Source organism: Saccopteryx bilineata, chromosome X, assembly GCF_036850765.1.
Source record: "Saccopteryx bilineata isolate mSacBil1 chromosome X, mSacBil1_pri_phased_curated, whole genome shotgun sequence".
In the NCBI taxonomy this organism is placed as follows: Eukaryota; Metazoa; Chordata; class Mammalia; order Chiroptera; family Emballonuridae; genus Saccopteryx; species Saccopteryx bilineata.
Window position 1 is genome coordinate 108662297 of NC_089502.1, and position 18867 is coordinate 108681163.

The following is an 18867-nucleotide window of genomic DNA, read 5'->3' on the forward strand; positions in this document are numbered from 1 at the left end:
TTGTATTCAGAATGGGCTGCTGGCCATCTTCCAGCACCAGACTTGCATCCTACTTCTGGTCAGCTACTGTCAAGTAGCAGAAAACCCTGAAAGCCCAGGGAAGGACTTGCAGCACCCCCTTCCTCCCCAGAGAGCTTGGAGGAAGGCAAGATCAAGGGCCAGGGCAGCCAGAAATAAATGATGCACATTCTTCCTCCATTTCCAATGTCTTTTTATAACATTGCAGGTTAACACCCATGGCTTTGACATCCTAAGAAATACATCTTGCTAAGCAACAAGCAGGAGTCTTCTGGTGTTCATAATCTGCCAGTCACTGCCAAGTGGCTTCCATTCACAAAGCCAGGGCATTTGGGGCTGGTGCAAGGACAGCACCACAAACTTCTGGAATGGGATGAACACCACCACCACCACTCACGCTGGGTGGCAATGCTCTTGGGGAGAATAAGAGCATGCCTCAGTGTTGGGAAAGGGAAAGTTTACTTGTGGGAAGCATCCCCCGTCACCACGAGGTGGCCACAACTTCAAACCCAAAGCAGTGAAGTGAAGGTGGGTAAATGTGACTTCACAAAGATAACAAACTTTAAGTCCAAAACACACTAGTATGAAGTCACAGTAGGAAAAGATTGTTGCAATTTCCATCACACGGAAGAGCTGATCCCACTAGTGACCAAAGAGGTCCTACAAACAGAGAAACAAAAGACTAGCAGCCCAAGAGAAAAAAGGGCAAAAAATACAAACAAGCCATTCACGCCAGGAGTGAAAGGACCTCTGAAACTCTGAAAGATGTTCAAGCTCATTCCTTTGTGTGTGTGTGTGACAGAAGAGAGACAGAGAGGGGGACAGACAGAGACAGACAGGCTGGATGGGAAAGAGATAAGAAGCACCAAGTCTTCGTTGCAGCATCTTAGTTCATTGATTGCTTTCTCGCATGTGCTTTGACCAAGGGGCTCCAGCAGAGTGAGTGACCCCTTGCACAAGCCAGCGGCCTTTGGGCTCAAGCCAGCGGCCTTTGGGCTCAAGCCAGCAACCACGGGGTCATGTCTATGATCCCACACTCAAGCCAGCAACCCCGCACTCAAGCTGGATGAGCCCATGCTCAAGCAGCGACCTCAGGGTTTCGAACCTGGGTCCTCCACGTCTCAGTCCAACACACTATCCACTGTACCACTGCCTAGTGAGGCTCAAGCTCATTCTTAATAGAATACATGCCCGGCAGGTGGCAAAAGCCCACAGGCTGACACTCGTCACTGAGGCGAGGCGATGGGGAATGAGAGAGCAGGAAACCACATCAGGGGCACCAGCACCATCTACCCCATTTGCTGATGATGCTCAGTGCAGCTGTTTCTAAGAACCTGACCCAAAGACACACAAGATTGATGCACATGGATATTTCACTACAGCATTATTTATGACAATAAAAAAGACTGGCGACAACCCAAATGCCATGGTGCAGCCTCCCAATGGAATAGCATACGACCCACGCGTGTGCCAGCACCACAGTGTGCTGGAGCTGGGCCAGAAGGAAGGGCCCCTCCCGTCTCAGGCTGGGAAGCAGTTCTCTCTGACAGGCCTGGCCTTAGTTCTTGACTTCCCCAGTGGAGGAGGAAGAAGAGGGAGCCCCAGAGGCAAGCAGACAGAATGAACAAAAAGAGCAGAGCATCGGGTCTAGCTGGGACTCTATGTACCCTAAAAGAGGCAAACCAGCAGACGGAGAGCTGAAGCGTAAAGTCCCTGCAGCCAGCTCTTGGGGCTCAAAGTGTCCTGTTCTTTGTCACCTAGCCTGTAACTCAGGACTAGGCAGGCAGGAGAGGAAAGCACAGATTGCACTGTCCTGTGCTGGTCACTGCAGGCTGCCCTACTGAATGCACTCCATGACATGTATCTGTAGGGTGTCCATATCAGGAGCCTGATACTGGCACTTGGGACAACAGAAGTCAGGTGGTTCCTCTGGGGGGCTTCGCCTCTGGCTGGGCAAGGCCAGGTGAAAGGACTGAGCTGCAAAGAGAACAGGCACCAGTTATAGCACAGACTGCAGGGAGGGAAGCGGACATGAAGTACTGAGACTTGATGGGACCATCAGATGCTACGACCAGGGTCACCACCACGAGCACCTTCCCTTTAGAACCCCCCCAGCCCGGGGGGGGGGACGGAGACGAGGGGCAGTCACTGCACGCTCCCACCGCCCAGGCCCCACGCAGTGCCTGCAGCTCACTCACTTTGGGCAGAGGCCAAGGGGGGCTGGGAGACCTCTACGTGCCGCTTCCTCATATCTTCAATCCTTCAAAAAGAGACACCATCCAATCAGTATGTGCAAGCTAAGCTCTGAGTGGTAGACAAAGCTGATGGGAAGACAGGGGCAGCAGGAGGGGAGGAGGGCCAGCTCGCTCTACCCTGACAAGCCAGGAGCACCGTCTCCTGTGCTTACTACTGCAGCCACCACAGCACCTGTCCCCTGTGCATGGGGCGTGCGCTCCAAGGCCTACCTGGCCGACTCCTGACAGCTGGCCTTCAACCTGCTATACTCCCGCTGCAGCTGCTCCAGCTGCTCCTGCAGGAGCTCCTTCTTCTCGGCCAGCTTCTCCCGGGCCTGCCTCTCAGCCTGGAAATCCGCCTTGTAGATATCCGCCTGGCAAAGCCACAGAGGGGGACATGGCCACCACCCATCAGCCTCGCACTGGACACTCCATGCTGGGTACCAGCAGGCGAGGCAGAGCCCACTCCCACCTTTCCAGAGCCCATGACACAGAGTCACCCCAAGTGCACTGAGAAGGAACAGCGCTAGGGGCTCAAAGAGCTTCCGATAAGGCACTGCAGAACGACACCAGAGACGCGCCAGATCCCAGCACCAGCGGGCCTCTTCTGCTCACCCGCACGTAGGCCACAGAGGGGAGCCTCACCTGGGCCTTCAGCACTGGAATGGTCTCCATCACAGTCTTGTGCTGCTCAGCCTCTTCTTTCAGCTTGTCGATCACTTCCTGCTTAGCCACCAGGGCCTCCTCGGCCTGCTGGAGCTGCTGCTTGAGATCTTCCAGCTGCATTCCCTAGGAATGGGCAAGGGAGAACTGACGAAGCCTAAGCTAGCCCAGGGCTGGGGTCATGCCACCTATGGGCTGGCTGCTACTTCAGATGAGAAGAACCAAGAGGAGCAAAAGATTGGACCCAGCTGGCCCGCCAACCACAAGATGTCAGTATATGCAGAGCACAGGAAAGGTGGAGGCTGAAGACATCTGAGATCATCAGCACAACCTTCCACCCAGGCCGGCATCCCCTTCCCAGAACCCCCAGTTACACAGCCATCCTCCAACCCTTCAAAAGACAGAGGCCACACTCCCTCCTGAAGCTGTCCACTCCCAAACTACCACTCCAATACATTCCCGCCAAGCCGAACCCCATCGAGGCTTCCACTTTGCCCTCTGATAAGTCTGCTAATCCCTCACAGACACCCCATACACAGATACACTCAACACACACACACAGGTGCACTCAGACACAGCACAAATACATGCGCGCGCGCACACGTACAGATAGACACATGTAAAGATGTACTCACACACACACACACAGATGCGCAAGCGCGCGCACGCGCACACACACACACACACACACACTCCCAGCCTTCCCCTCTGGAGATCAAAGGACCATCATTTTGTAATTAACACTTTGTAACAGGTTTCAGGCTCTACCGTTATCCTTTGGGTACTTTCATGTTTGACGAACTGCTTCTTAAAGTGTGATCACTAGAAAGTGATCCCGGTATAAGTCTAATAAGGACAAACTAGAAACGGGGCTCCCAGCCAACTTCAACACTGGGATGGAAACATTCCTGGGGAAACCCGAGCCAGGAGCCAAACTGGTAATGGCTAGCAAGATGACCCATCCCAGGCCACCATAAGCAGCAAGCAGTACAGCCCAAGTGTCCCCATTTCCCTGTGGCCTGCCGTGAGCCATCACACTGCAGCTCTGACAAAATTCTAGGACAAGTCGAGTATCCCTCCCAAAAGCCAATATCCTCGAATTTGGGAGAGCAGGCCCCACGGGAGAGGAACCAGGGCCAGCTTGGTCCCAGGCAGTCCCGGGTCGTCTCGGCCATACTCACTCGGTTTCGCTCACTGCTCATCATGCTGCTCTTGATGTGGTTGTCGTATTCTTGGAAGAGCTGATGATAGGCTACCTGTAGCTGGGCCAGCTTCCGCCTAAGAAAAAGGAGCTTTTGCTGGAGAAATCACGTCGTCCTGCTCCAGCCACAGCTTCTCCTACTTCCAACTCCACCCTCTCTTTCTTCCATAAACCAGAGGGGTGCTCCCAGGGGGCATGTGCTTCTTTAAAAAGGCCATCAGCTCCAACGCATGCTTGGCTAAATAATTATCATCATTTTCCTTAAAACTAACATTTCTTGAAGTATGAAAAAAATTTTTTATAATAAAATGGACCAGCCCTTAGATCAGCGGTTCTCAACCTGTGGGTCGCGACCCTGGCGGGGGTCGAACGACCAAAACACTGGGGTCGCCTAAAGCCATCGGAAAATACATATTTATTATACAATACATTTGAACGACCAAAACACAGGGGTCGCCTAAAGCCATCGGAAAATACATATTTATTATACAATACATTTTTAAATAAAATATGTATTTCCGATGGCTTTAGGCGACCCCTGTGTTTTGGTCGTTCGACCCCTGCCGGGGTCGCGAACCACAGGTTAAGAATCACTGCCCTAGATAGATAGATAGATAGATAGATAGATAGATAGATAGATAGATAGATAGATAGATGATAGATAGATAGACAGACAAAATGGAATAGTCCTGTATTCCTTTAAAGTCAACTTCATGAAAACACAGAAAAGCAGGATTAATCTAGACTAAAGGAGACTCCACAGGCACACCAAAAAAGGAATGAAGAATCCTAAAACAAATGCTATTAACATGTGGGCCAAACAGTGGAGTCTGAATGTGGACTGGAGAATGGAGAGTATTGTAGTTTCAAAGATGAGTCATTTGGGTGTGATAATCGTAAGGGACCGAATCGGCCCTCAGCCACAGACAGTCCCTAGAAGGACTCCAAGGGCAGAAAGCCACCGACAGCCCTCTGGTCTCCATCCCTCCCGTGACAGGCTCCCACTCACTTCTCCTCAGACGCGGCCTGGCGCTCCATGCGCAGGGCAGCCTCCATGCTCTGGTTCTGCATGCGCAACTGGTCCACCTGCACGCTGTGCTGCTGCTGCAGCGCCTCCCGCTCGCTCTCCAGCTGCCGGGCCTGCTCGCTGGCTGCCCGCGCCCTGGCACGGAGAACGGGAGGTCACAGCAGGGCCCGAGCAGGAGCAGGGGTATTCGCGGGATCCCTGCTCTGCTGAGGACTGCCAGCAGAAGGAAAGTGGGAGCCAGAGAGCACTAGCTCTGCAGTCCACAGGAAGAGGGTGGGCACTGGGAGCAGCACATGGGGAGAAATCGTAGTTCAAATATCCTGTCGATGCAGAGCCAAAACAGTGTGAGAGAGGGTGAGCCATTGTCACTGGACACAGGGACTAGGTAATGGCGACGTGTTTATGTCAACGCAGGGGCTTGGCCAGCAACCAAGTGCCGGTGGCACGGAGATCTGGGGCTCGGGTTCAGGCTGATGACATCCATTATAGAAGCTCCTTCAAAGGTGAAGGAGGTGGTCCCAGAAGAGAACGCTGCTGGGGCCAGGGTAGAGGAGCCCCCAGGAAACACCCGTTAGGTTTCAACAGGTGGATGCTGAGGGCCCTGGCCAGAGCAGTCTCAGTGAAGCGGTCCAGAGAGACTGGGAGGAGAGGAAGTGGAGGCAGCCAGCAAAGATAGGCCAATTCTAGAAGGTGAGGGGGAGTCTGACAAATGGGGCGGTGCAGCTGGAGGGGAGGCAGGCCAGTGTGCCCAGACACTTCCTTCCCTCCCAGTCACTGTTCTAGAAGTGGCAGGAGGTGGCTGGCCCACCTCAGTGGCTCACTTGGAGATCCAAATGTCCACACGTGTGGGGAAAGCCTCCCCCACCTGCTGGTGAGACGGCGAGAGCCTTGGCAGGGCATTCCTCTTTCCTCCATACTCGCACGGCAACAGCTCATCTGTTCTCCCCACGACCGGCCCACAGCCCTTAGTCTTATGATCCAGGCCCCATGTGCCCCCACAGCCCCCAGTCTCCCGTCCCCACTCTCCCCCCTAAACCTCCTGTTCCTGCTCCCAGCCGTGTGTGTCACCCTGCTGTCCTGAGGCCTTCCTCAGTCCCCACTGGGAAGGCAATGGTGAGTGTTTCCAGGTGGGGGGAGTAACTGGGAGTTTTCCCTGGTCTCTTTTTTCACACCTGACTAAATATATTAAACACACATTTCCACCTGTGATTGGATAGGTTAGGTGCTGTCATCATGACCAGAGGCAACTACTGCCTGCCAGGGGCCTGGAAACAGGGGGAGGGCCATTCCAATGTGACAGGCCAGGGGCTCAAGGGCAGCCATGTGTATAAAGTTTGAAGTCATTTAAATGGTCACACTGAATGATCTGAGATACAAGCAAGGCTTTGCAGTCTGAGCACCCCAGCTCAGCAATTCTATGTTCAGTGACATGGGGGAAGGACAGGAGGAGATGCTGCCTACGAGCCTACAACTGCCAGAACAAATGCCCTGCAGGGTGCTTTACTGACCCAAGTCAGCTGCAAAACTGCACTGACAGCATAAACCATCCAGCAGCTTCTTTTATGTACACAGAAAACGGTTAGGCAAGAAAGATTCCACACTGTCCTATAAACACCATGTGATTTTAGAAACATGGAAGTATAGCAGAGTATACAGGAGAAAACATCAGAATGTAACCAGCCAGAGACAGTGAGGCTCAGCCTTCCGACGCCTTTTCTCGCACTGATTTCTAGATGGAAGCACGTTCATACTGCCCTCCACTTCGCTCTGATAATGGGAGGGGGGAACCCTTGACTGCTCCTCTTGCCTCTTTCGGGAAGGTGCCCCTGACATCACCCAAAGCACCCTGATCACCTACTGCCCTGGGAGAGCTGGGCCACCCGTCAGTGGGACATCCTTCTGGAGGGCAGCAGCTGGGAGGCATGGGAACCACAGAAACACCCGTGCCCTCTGACCCAATGACCGGCCATATGAGAAACACCCTTTGCAGAAAAGAGTGACAGGCAGGCCTGAGGAGGCCAGCTTCAGAAGAGTCACTGGCAAGGTTGGCCCTCAGGTGGCACCTGGGCAGTGGGCTGTGCAAGTCCCCTGGCCGACAGGACACTTTCCCTCCTGGTAACAGTGGGCCCTGTGCCCGGACCGTCTGCACAACAGCGTGATTTATGTGGAGCACCCGCTTTCCTCTGGGAGTCAGGAAATTTGGCCCGTGCCCAGCACAGGGGGCTCACATGACCAGCCCCCGATAAAACTCAGAGTGCTGGGTCTCAAGTGGGTTCCTTGGGTCTGCAGTGATGCACTTTTGCTGTCGAAGAGGGGCAAGTTCCCACAGAAAGAAGAGAGGGAGGGAGCCAAAGGGCTGGGGCTCTCCAGCTGTGTCTTCTGTCATGTCGTGTGCCCTTTCCCTGTAATAAATCTCAGCCTTGAGGGCAATGAGGGTGCTTCTAGAGGCTTACTGTGGATTACGGGGTGTGCTCTCGCCCCCAGCAAATGTCCTCTAGAGAAATAATTCAAACTCCAACAAAAGGTCAGAGAGCACAGAAGTGCTGCTGGGAGCCAGGTCCCAGACACCCGGTTCACAACTCAGGTCAGCACCTGCCACAGCGCCCCACACACGTGCTCGCCAAGTCCTCCGGTCTCCCCTCTCCCAGAGAAACCCCCAAGGTTCCTAAGGGCCTCATTCTGCTCGGGCACCCGGACAGCAGCCTCCAGGGTGAGCTCTCCCACCTGCTTACCTGCCCTCCAAAGCTTGCTGGTCCTTGGTAGCAGCCTCCAAGCGACTCTGGCTCTCTTGGAGCTCCCCGAGCAAGGATGTCACCTGGGCTTTCACCGAGGCCTTGTCCTCAGCCATCTGCTACATGAAAAAAAGTCACTTCCTGTCAGCAATGCTTTCTCGCCAGCTGCCCACCCCCGGAGGCTCCAAACCCTGTGGCAGCCTGTGAGTGCTAAGATGTGTCACCCTGAGGGCTCTCTCCTGCCTTTAGCACCCCTACTCATCTCTCCTCTCACCTCCAGAAGTTTCCCGACCCCAGCAAGATAACAGAGGCAGTGGAAAAGGATCAAGACCCATGAGCCCATACTCCCAAGCCCCTCTTCTTTCTATAGATGGCGCATTATGAGACCCAGGGACTGCAGAATACAGAGGGGCTTCAAGACTCATAAGGCTGATGACCAGGCCATGAGAGGGCTCAGCTCCCCAGGAGTCTCTCAGCCTCTCCTGAGACTCAATACCAAGGGAAACGAGACACAAAGACAGCAACAAAAGTATATGCTCAATTCCACAGGCCCAGGACCACTAAAGATGGACAAACACTGCTTCCAGAAAACTTCCACTAGCAACAACATTCAAAAGCTATCGCGTGACCAGTGGTGGTGCAGTGGATAGAGCATCGACCTGGGATGCTGAGGTCCCAGGCTTGAAACCCTGAGGGCACCAGCTTAAGTACGGGCTCATCCAGCTTGAGTGCAGGCTTGCCAGCTTGAGCACAGGGTTGCCGGCTTGAGCATGGGATTACAGACATGACCCCATGGTCGCTGGTTTGAGTTCAAAGGTCACTGGCTTGAAGCCCAAGATCACTAGCTTGAGCCCAAGGTCACTGGCTTGAGCAAGGAGTCACTGGCTCAGCTGGAGCCCCCACCCCAGTCAAGGCACATATGAGAAGCAATCAATGAACAACTAAAATGCCCCAACTATGAGTTGATACTTCCCATCTCTCTCCCTTCCTGTCTGCCTCTCTCTGTGTCCCTCCCCTCCCCTCTCTCTTAAAAAAATATTGCACTAACTCCCAATAGCCTGGTCTCCCTCATCAAGCTGTCCTGACCTATGTCCCCTGTGACTTCAGGCTGCTCCAGTCCAGGCTTGAAACTCAGTCCTCCCCATCCCTGACCCCTCTGCACCCCTGTAACCACCACTCCTGAGGGCGCTCTTGGGGACTCATATGGAAACACTGATGTCCCTGTGGGTTTTCAGAACGCTTGCGGCTGGTAGCACAGGTGGCCAGAACCCCTAGCTCACGCACTCCTGGGAGAGGGCCTGCCCTGCCCTCTCGGCTACCTGTTGGCAGCGCTTGAGGTGTTCCACCTCCTTCAGCGCCTGTTCCCTCTGCCTCTTCAGGTCAAGCTTCTCCAGATTCAGTTTCTCCACCAGCTTCCTGGCCTCCTGGAATTTCTGTACGAGGAACTCCTTCTCCTCCCTCTGGCTGCCTTGAAAACGCTGCAGCTCCTCACAGCAGTCCCGCAGCATCTGGTTGCTCTGCCGGATAGCATCTGGTGGCAGAGGGGACAGCAGAGGGGAGGTGAGCCAGCCCCTTCTGGGTCTGTCACGGTGCCCTCCCCATAATGCCATGCCGTCTCTCACACAGAGATGGCTTCAAGACACTTTTATTCCATGAAACACTTTCAAAGTCGATTACACTAATGACGTGCCCCTAAATTTCTCCAACAAAATACTGAACATATCAGCTTCAGTTAGAAGTGTAGAGCAAATGTCACTGTTTTGTGATTCTGGAACTCATTTGTATTCTGGTGGGGTCAGAGGCATGCCTGCCCTAGCATACTCTGCCACTCACTGTTTTGGGGATCAGGAGGGCCTAACCTACCTGCAGACTCAGGGGACGGCCACCAGGGCAAACTTCCCAGTGACACTGCTGACTGCAGCCTGGGAGGGCCAGAAAGATCGAAGTGGACTAATGACTCACCTCTCTGAGACTTACTGTCCTCATCTGTATGTTCAACGGAGACAACTGTACTCATCTCACAGGATGAGCAGGGTTAAACAGAAAAGCAGACAAAGTACCCAGTGCACAACACAAACCGGAGAAACAGCCAGGCCTGCTCTCACCCAGCTGAAGGCTGGGCATTTACAAACGCCAGACGATCAGCAGAGGTCATGGAAAAAAGAGCCACACGCGCAGGGGATACCCCAGGCAGCAGAAGACCGTGAGGGGTGACAAAACTGATCAGTGACGTGCAAAGGTTCTAGCAACTACAGAGCTATATTAAGATGGGGGCTAGCAGTAGCTTCATGTCACCCTCTGGTCAAAACCCATGACTACCTAACTAGTTCCTGCTTATGGGACAGTCTTTCACTGGAACTTCAGTGGCTTCTGAGCCTGGCTCCAAAGTTACATTCTGCACCCTACTGCCCCTGCGTGACTCGTCACCTGCAGGAGCTCAAAGCCCTCCTGCACCCAGCACACTGTTCCCGACCTGTCTCCAGCTATCACAATCCTGCCCAGCCCCCATCCGAGGCTCAGCTCATGTACAACTTCTTTTTTCACTGAGGTGAAATTCACAGAACATCAAATTCACTGTTTTAACAAACCCACTGTAAAGTACAGCTGATCCTTGACCCACACAGGTTTGAACTGCTCAAGTCCACTTCTATGTGGATTATTTTTTAGAGACAGACAGACAGACAGAAAGGGAGAGAGATGAGAAGCATCAAGTCATAGTTGCAGCACCTTAGTTGTTCATTGATTGCTTCTCATACGTGCCTTGACTGGGGACTCCAGCTGAGCCAGTGACCCTTTGCTCAAGCCAAGGACCTTGGGCTCAAATCAGCAACATAAGGCTTCAAGCCAGAGACCTATGGGTTCAAGCCAGTGACCTCAGGGTTTCGAACCTGGGTCCTCAGCATCCCAGATCGACATTCTATGCACTGCACTACCACCAGTCAAGCAGTACGTGGATTTCTTTCAGTAATTATAAAGTAAGCCCTCAGTACTCCTGGGTTTTGCATCCACAGATTCAACCAATCTCAGATTAAAATGGTGTTTTGGATCTGTGGCTGGAAATCTGTGGATGCAGAGAGCCTACTATATGCATTATTCTCTGCTTTTTTATATGGAGGAATTGAGTATCTGCAGATTTTAGCATGAGAGTGGGGAGAAGTCCTGTACCCAATCCCCCATGGATACAGAGGGAGAACTACAGCTAAGTTTTTGGTGAGTCAAGTAACACGCAGATTTTCAACTGCACAGGGATCAGTACCCCTAACTCCCATGCTGTTCAAGAGTCAACTACATACAGTCATTCAGTGGTTTTAATGTATCCACAATGCTGTGCACCCATCACCTCTATCTAGTTTCAGGACATCTGCATAACCTCCAAAAGAAACCCCCTACCCACTAGCAGTCACTTCCCCACTGCCCAGCCCTGGCAACTACTTCTGTTTCTCTCTCAGACTCACCTCTCCTGGACATGTCACATAAACGGACTCCTACACCAGGTACATACAACTTCCTCTATAAAGTTTCTCCCCAAACATTCCAATCAGTCTTTGTCCTCCTTCCTGCCCCCTCCTCCACAGACACAAGCATGGGCATTAAGGGGGGCAGACACCTTCAGGACCCCAGGGGTTTGGCCCAGGGCCTGACACACAATACCCATTTAGCAGAAACATGAGGAGCCAACCTACTGCACAAGCATAGGTCAGGTAGCACACGTGGAGCCAATGCAGCCATGAGGCCTCCGTCTGCCACTGGCACCGAAGCTCCCTGTGGAGGAGCTGGGGGTGCCACGATCCGGCGCTGATGGCCTGCCACACTCTCACCTGAGTGCCCCTCGCCAGAGTGTTCTCCTGGGGATGAGCAGAGGCCACGCACATAGCTCTGGAGAATGAGCTGTCTCCCCAAACAGCTCCTTGGGGGCAAGCTGACTACACTAGAGCCCTTCCATTCTGGAAGGAAAGGTGAGTCATCTTAACAGAAGAAAAGACATAGTCCAGGCACACGTTTAGTCCCTGACTGTAGGACCTCAACCAGGACCACTCTGAGGCTTACAGATCATGCAACTTGTCAGCACAAGGCCCCACGTAACATACCATCATACCAGGGGACACACTATCCCCCAAAAGAGGTGGGATAGTAGCCCTGTGACTGTGGTCTCCACTGGTTGTGTCACATGACAACCCACCAGTCCACTAGGACAGTGGATGGCTGATTGAAAACAACTGAGACACTGGCTTGGGGGCAATTACTCCAAGGGTGAGGCACCATCCGCCAGGATATGGTGTATACTGTGACTGTGACCTTCATAAGCCCTAAGTTCCCAACGTGAACCAAGGGATGAGCCAAAGGGGCCGTGTTCTCAGTCGCTCCCCATGACCCACCAGCAGAGTCCATGCTGCTCCTCCCTGCAGCTCCGGCCTCAGCAATCTAGAAGGTCCCACAGCAGAAACACAAGTCTCACTGAGCCTGTCCTGGCTGACCAGGCAGTGGCGTAGAGCAGTGATTTTCAACCTTTTTTTTTTTTCATGGCACAAACACACACTAATTACTAAGGTCAGTGCCCCTGACTAAATACAACCATTTTCATCTCATGGCACAAATAAATTAGTTACTAAGGAAGAAGAGGTCAGGGCCCCTTTTTCTTTAGTAATTAGTTTATGAGTGAGTGAGAAATAAAGGTTGAAAATCACTGGCATAGTGGATAGAACGTCAACCTGGGATGCTGACGTCCCAGGTTTGAACCCTGAGGTCACCAGCTTAAGCACAGACTCATCCAGCTTGAGCACAGGCTCGCCAGCTTAAGCGTGGGGTCCCCTACTTGAGCATGGGATCATCGACATGATCCCATGGTTGTTGGCTTGAAGCCCAAGGTCGCTGGCTTGAGCAAGAGGTCACTCAGTCTGCTGTAGCCCCCACGGTCAAGGCACATAAGAGAAAGTAATCAATGAACAACTAAGGTGCCACAATGAAGAACTGATGCTTCTCATCTCTCTCCCGTCCTGTTTGCCTATCTGTCTCCCTCTCCTTCTCCCTCTCCCGTGCGCACTTTAAAAAAAGTCTCATAAAAATGAGACTAAGAGACATGGACAAGAGTGTGGTGGTTACCTGGGGTGAGGGGGAGGGGGGGCGCGGGAGGGAAGGAGGAGAGGGGGAGGGGGAGGGGCACGAAGAAAACTAGATAAAAGGTGACGGAGGACAATCTGACTTTGGGTGATGGGTATGCAACATAATTGAATGACAAGATAATCTGGATATGTTTTCTTTGAATATATGTACCCTGATTTATTGATGTCACCCCATTAACATTAATAAAAATTTATAAAAAAAGAAAAAATAAATAAAAATAAAAAAATTTAAAAAAATAAAATAAAAAGTCTCATTGAATGAGAAGCTAGAGGTATCACCCATGCATCTGGGGCTACTCTAGTACCAAAGGAGCAGGGGACCAGATTTGGAGCCCCCAAGGCATGATCACAGTGGAGGAGGGTGTGGTCACATGTAGGTAGGGGAGATGTTCCTCACCCAAGGACAGCCAAGTCCCCTGAGGGGCACAGCACAACAGCCACCAGTACCTGGAGAAGCTGCCGCTGGTACAGGTGAGGATGTGGAGGGTAAGTGAGCCAAGCTGTGATGGAGACAGGGATGGGATGGCCAGAAAACAACTTGACCCAGCAGCCACTTACAGGGAGGGGGCTGCCGAAAGACAGCCTTCTGCTGAGGGCTCTTCACAGAGCTGCCTGGCACCTGGCCCAGGGACAGAAGACAAATACTCCTCCTTTTCCCAAAGCAGCCAACAGACCCTTCCTAGGGCAGGCCATGCCCCTTCCCAAGAGACCGATGCCATGCTCCTTCCCAGGACAGCTAGCCCCTAGTGACTAGTCAGTATGGAAACATAAAGGCCTGGCCACGCAGGCCTCACTTGGGACAACTCGGAAAAGTCACTCCAGCTGCAGAACTCCCTATGGGGCGGCCTGCACTGCAGTCCAGCTTCTCCCTCTGCCCACCCCTGCTTCTTTCCTGTCCTTCCCTTCCCTTCCCTTCCCTTCCCCCAGCACAGGTCCTCAAAGCATTCTAAAGAAACTTCCTGCACATTCATCTCCACCTCACAATATGCTTCCAAGGAATGCCCCCAAAACAAAGAGGGAGGGTGACTGAGCCTGAACCGCTAGCTGGCTCTCACACCCCCCGACCCAGTACACAAAGAGGCGCAGGTATGTAGAATAAGCCTTCCCCCGGGAGGGCTGCGTCTCCTGACTTTCTACTCCATCCACCCACTGTACTCCTCACCTCGGAGCTCTTGGTTCTCCTCCAGACAGCGCTGGAAGGTCTCAGGAGCACCCTGCTCTGAAGGCAGGTGGAGCATGGCCGGTTTCCCCAGAGAGGACTCTTCACCCATCATGTCCTGGTCCCCAGCAGGGCCACCGCTGGGCTGCACCATCTCACACAGCTGACTCTTCCAGGGGGGCCTGCTCATCCAACAAGTCAAGGTCTGGAAGAGAAAGGCAGCACAGGTATCACAGGAGACTGTGCAGAATTCTCTAATCCTGCAGGGCAGGGCAAGGAGTGTCATCTGTGCAGCAGTCTGGAACCATGCTTTAAGCAAAATGCCAAGCACATTGGCAAGTATAATAAGATGTTAAAATGGGCTTTTCTTCTCAGAGGTGCCACATACTCCCATTCCAAAGGGAGGTGCAAGCCCACACGTGACACTTAGAAAGGCCATGGTCCACTAGTGATAAACTCTTGTCTAGCACCTGTCTATGGACTGTAAGCTATTCACCAAAGGGGAGAGATTAGAGAGGATTACTTTTGGAGGGAAGTGTCAGTGTGCCAGACTCCTACCCCATGCACACATCTCCAAGCAGGAGTGGAGGGTGTTGGCCCCTTCCCTAGTATAGTAGTTGAAAGGTGCCCCCCAACAAGGTATGTCCATGTCCTGACCCCAAAACCTGTAGGGACGACCTTATTTGGATAAAGGGTCATTGCAGATATAATTAAGTGAAGGATTCGGAGAGATCATCCTGGATTAGGGTGGTTCCTAAATCCAATGACAAGTGCCTTATAAGAGAGAAAACAGAAGAAGACTCCGACACAGAGGAAAAGCCATGTGAAAGTGGAGGCAAAGAATGGAGTGCTGTGGCCACAAGCCACGAAACGCCTTGAGCCACCAAACTCTGGAAGAGGCAGGAAAGACCCTCCCCTGGAGCCCCCGGCGGGAGCATAGCCCTGCCAATACTTGATTTCACATGTCTGACCTTCAGAACTGGGAAAGGATAGATCTGTGTTATTTTAAGCCACCCAGCTTGTGGTCACCTCTTACAGCAGCCCTAGGAAATCAGTATACCTAGTAAGAGGGGCTTCAAGGAGACCAATCAGACCTGATGAGTGTTCCCCGGAAGTGAGGTGCCAAAGGGGACAGCTGGTATCTTATATGTGCTGAGAAATCTGAAAGTGGGGGCTGGGCTGACAGCCTAAGGCAGCGAGGCAGAGAGCCAGGCTGAGCTGTTCCCATTCCCCTGTTAACTAGAGTAGAGGTAGGCCATGTGGGACAGCACCAGCCTGGAGCACTTTTAAATCCTGCCCAAGACTGACAACCTAGAATAAGAGGTCAATCTCAGTATAAATTTCCAGGCCTGAGCTGAGGGGGGCTTTAACAGCAGATAAACTAACTTGGATATTTGTAATAACACTGAACACCCCGAACACCCCATTGACCTATCAGCAGTATCTGACCAATCGCTGATCCTTCCCTAAGCTTCTAGAACAGCCCACTCTCTTGGTTTTCCTTCTACCTCAGTAGCTGCTCATGCTCCATCTCTTTCACTTTTCACTGAATCTTCCTCCTCAACATACCCCTTCATGCTGTGGTGCCCCAGGGTTATGTTCTGGGATCTCTTCTCTATCTCCATTCACTCCACTATTAATTCCATCCAGTGCCAAAGCTTTAATTCCTACCTTAATGTTGACGATGCCTAAAATTAGACCTCTTTCCTGAACTCCAGACTTACATATTAAACTCAACATCTCCATCTGGAAACTAGTAGTCCTCTCAAACTTAATCTCTCTAAAACTGTACTCTTGACAGTCCCCAAAAGCCAGTTCCCCACAGCCTTCCTTATCTTCAATTGGAAAATCCATCCTCCAATTATCAAGACAATACCTTAGAGTCCTTTTTTTTTCTTTCTTTCTTTCTTTATTTTTTTTGTATTTTTCTGAAGTTGGAAACAGGGAGGCAGTCAGACAGACTCCTGCATGCGCCCGACCGAGATCCACCCGGCATGCCCACCAGGCAGGGGGCAATGCTCTGCCCATCTGGGGCATCGCTCTGTTGCGACCAGAGCCATTCTAGCACCTGAGGCAGAGGCCATAGAGCCATCCTCAGCGCCCGGGGCCAACTTTGCTCCAATGGAGCCTCGGCTGCAGGAGGGGAAGAGAGAGACAGAGAGGAAGGAGGGGGGGTGGAGAAGCAGATGGGCGCTTCTCCTGTGTGTCCTGGCCGGGAATCGAACCCAGGACTCCTGCACGCCAGGCCGACGCTCTACCACTGAGCCAACCGGCCAGGGCTCCTTAGAGTCCTTGATGCCTCTCTGTCTCTCACAGCTCACATATAACCCATCAGGAAATTCTATCAAAATGTATCCCAAATCTATTTGATGACACTAAGCAATTAATGTTAACTATTTTGGGTGTGATAGTGGTATGGTAGTTATGTTTTTTTTTCAAACTCCTTTCTTAGAGAAGCATACTGAGATATTTAGAAATATCTGAAATTCACTCCAAAATAATGGAGAACTTCTAGGTATATACTCAAAAGAAATGAAAACACATGTCTACACACAAATGTTCATGGCAACATTACTCATAACAGCCAAAAAGTGAAAACAATCCACTGTCCATCAAATGATGAATAAACAAAATCTAGCACACACATGCTTCAACATGGACAAATCTTGCAAACAGTATGCTAAGAAAAAAAAGCAACTCAAAAAGACTACATATTGTATGATCCTATTTATGTGAAATAAACAGAATAAGCAAATGTATAGACAGAAAACATTTGCGGATATTTAGAGGTGGGGTGATGGTGTTGGGGGTGATTGCTAAAGGATACAGGGTTTCTTTTTGTAATGATAAAAATGTTCTGGAATTACTGGTGATGGTGGTAAAGTTCAGTGAATATACTAAAAAGCAGTGAATTGTACACTTTAAATGAGTGATTTTTGACCTGGCTGGTTGACTCAATGGATACAGCGTCAGCCTGCCATGTGGATATCCCAGGTTCAATCCCCGGTAGGGGCACACAGAAAAAGCGACCATCTGTTTCCCTTCCCCGCCCTCTCTCCCTTCTCTTTCTCTTCTCCTCTCGCAGCCAATGGCTTGACTGCTTTGAGCATCAGCCCAGGCACTGAGGATAGTTCAGTTGATTCGAGCATCAGCCCCAGACTGGAGTAGCCAAGTGCATCCTAGTAGGGGCACATGCAGGAATCTATCTCCCCTCCTCTCACGTAAATAAATAAATAAGTAAATAAAAATAAATGGGTGAATTTTGTGATATGTGAATTATATCTCAATAAAGCTGTCATTGAAAATAATAATGGGCCTGACCTGTGGCAGCGCAGTGGATAAAGTGCTGACCTGGAATGCTGAGGTTGCCGGTCTGAAAGCCTGGGTTTGCCTCGTCAAGACACAGATGGAGTTGATGCTTCCTGCTCCTCCCCCTTCTCTCTCTTTCTCTCTCTGTCTCTCCTCTCTAAAATGAATAAAATCTTTTTTTTAAAAAAAAAGAAAATAATAATGAGAGAAGACTGTAAGAAGTATAAATTAAACAAAATTAGCCATGAGTGATAACAGATGAAGCTGGAAAATAGGTACATGTAATTTACTATACTATTCTACTTTCATGCGTCTTTGAAATTTTTCCTAACAAAATACTCAAAGCACCATCGTCACTCACTTGGATTACTATAATAACCTCCTAACAGATCACCCTGTTCCTAACCTTGCTCCCTACAGTCACCCAGAAAAATCAGCCTAAAATTAATTCAAATCACATCCCTCCTCTAATCAGACCCCTACCATGGCTCCCCACTGCCCTCCGTGTAAAAGCCAAGGTCCCTACAAGGGCCTACAAGATCCTGTACTGATATTCCACAGTTTCTCTACAAGTACCTCACTCTTGTCGAGCTATAGTGGCCTCCTTGCTGTTCTTCAAACATGCCAGGATAACCCGTTCATCCTCGTGTCACAGAAACGGTGTGAGGTCGAGTAGACATTAATCATTTTTGCCAAGTGAGCAAACTGAAGAACATAGGTAAGATAGCTGCCAAACTCTCCTGGAGCCTTTTTAAAGAATTTCCAGTAACTATCTCAAATGCCGTCAAGTTTGATAAACAGAAAATGTCTCCGTACTAGAAGAGTCACCCACGAACTAGGGGTGTGGTCAAACTCTGCGGAGGAGGGACAAGCAGAAACAGTCCCGCTCGCCGCCAAAGTAACCTGGGTCCTGCCTCGGCCCCGCCTGAGCCAGTGCTCTAGAAGCGGTGGTAGAAACGGACCAGGGCCCAACAGGAATAGGAAGCCTGGACGTCCGGGGAAATCTAGGAGGCGGAACGCCCACTGATGGTACCCTGTCTTCCCGTCTTTCGGGAAGAGGACCACACCTGTCCGCAGAATCGGTCCGACGTGAAAAGGGCGGGAGCAACGGGCAGTAAGCGCTCCACGGGGCCGTCGCTCCAAGAAAGTCCCGATTCCGTGGTAGTTCTTCCCTTCTCCCGCTGCTGAAATTCCCACTTCCTGCTTCCGGTATCGTAGCTGTGGGAGCCGGAAGTAAAACACGCAATCCCCGCCTCTACCCAGAAGTTTGGCAAGAGGCGTGAAGGAGGCTGTCCCAGTTGAAGCCTGAGCCCGTCAGCTTTGGCCAGCCTGCAGGATGGTCCCCAGTGATACGCACAACCCGCTACTTTTCCGGGTGTCAAATCTACACTTTCCCTTGTCTCT

At 51.4% G+C, this 18867-nt stretch overlaps 1 protein-coding gene across 7 annotated transcripts; it reads right to left on the reverse strand.

Moving 5' to 3' along the window:
* Positions 1-1385: 1385 nt before the first annotated feature.
* Positions 1386-18709, reverse strand: IKBKG (inhibitor of nuclear factor kappa B kinase regulatory subunit gamma). 7 transcript variants are annotated; one of them, XM_066250238.1, is made up of 11 exons: positions 18531-18709; positions 17506-17620; positions 14158-14359; positions 9195-9406; positions 7876-7994; positions 5126-5278; positions 4097-4193; positions 2898-3041; positions 2484-2626; positions 2217-2278; positions 1386-1995 (listed from the first exon to the last, which is right to left on the reverse strand). In XM_066250238.1, exons 3-11 carry the CDS (start codon positions 14342-14344, stop codon positions 1856-1858), a joined length of 1257 nt encoding a protein of 418 aa, XP_066106335.1. In that variant the 5' UTR covers positions 14345-14359; positions 17506-17620; positions 18531-18709; the 3' UTR covers positions 1386-1855. The 7 variants fall into 7 exon arrangements, with proteins under 7 accessions (XP_066106335.1, XP_066106334.1, XP_066106330.1 ...); XM_066250237.1 differs by having other exon boundaries at positions 17476-17620; XM_066250233.1 differs by lacking the exon at positions 18531-18709 and adding an exon at positions 18040-18521 and having other exon boundaries at positions 7876-7991; positions 17476-17620.
* Positions 18710-18867: the final 158 nt, after the last annotated feature.

Bases quoted from the DNA above. Each gene is read 5' to 3' on its own strand.
- IKBKG (XM_066250232.1), bottom strand. From the start codon at position 18,086: ATGTTTGAAGAACAGCAAGGAGGCCACTATAGCTCGACAAGAGTGAG. The intron at 17,621-18,039 runs GTACTTGTAGAG...TATTCATTTTAG, and splicing joins TATAGCTCGACAAGAGTGAG to AGAGGAGAGACAGAGAGAGA. The intron at 14,360-17,475 runs GTCAGGCCCATT...TTTCTCTTCCAG, and splicing joins TATCCACTGCGCTGCCACAG to ACCTTGACTTGTTGGATGAG.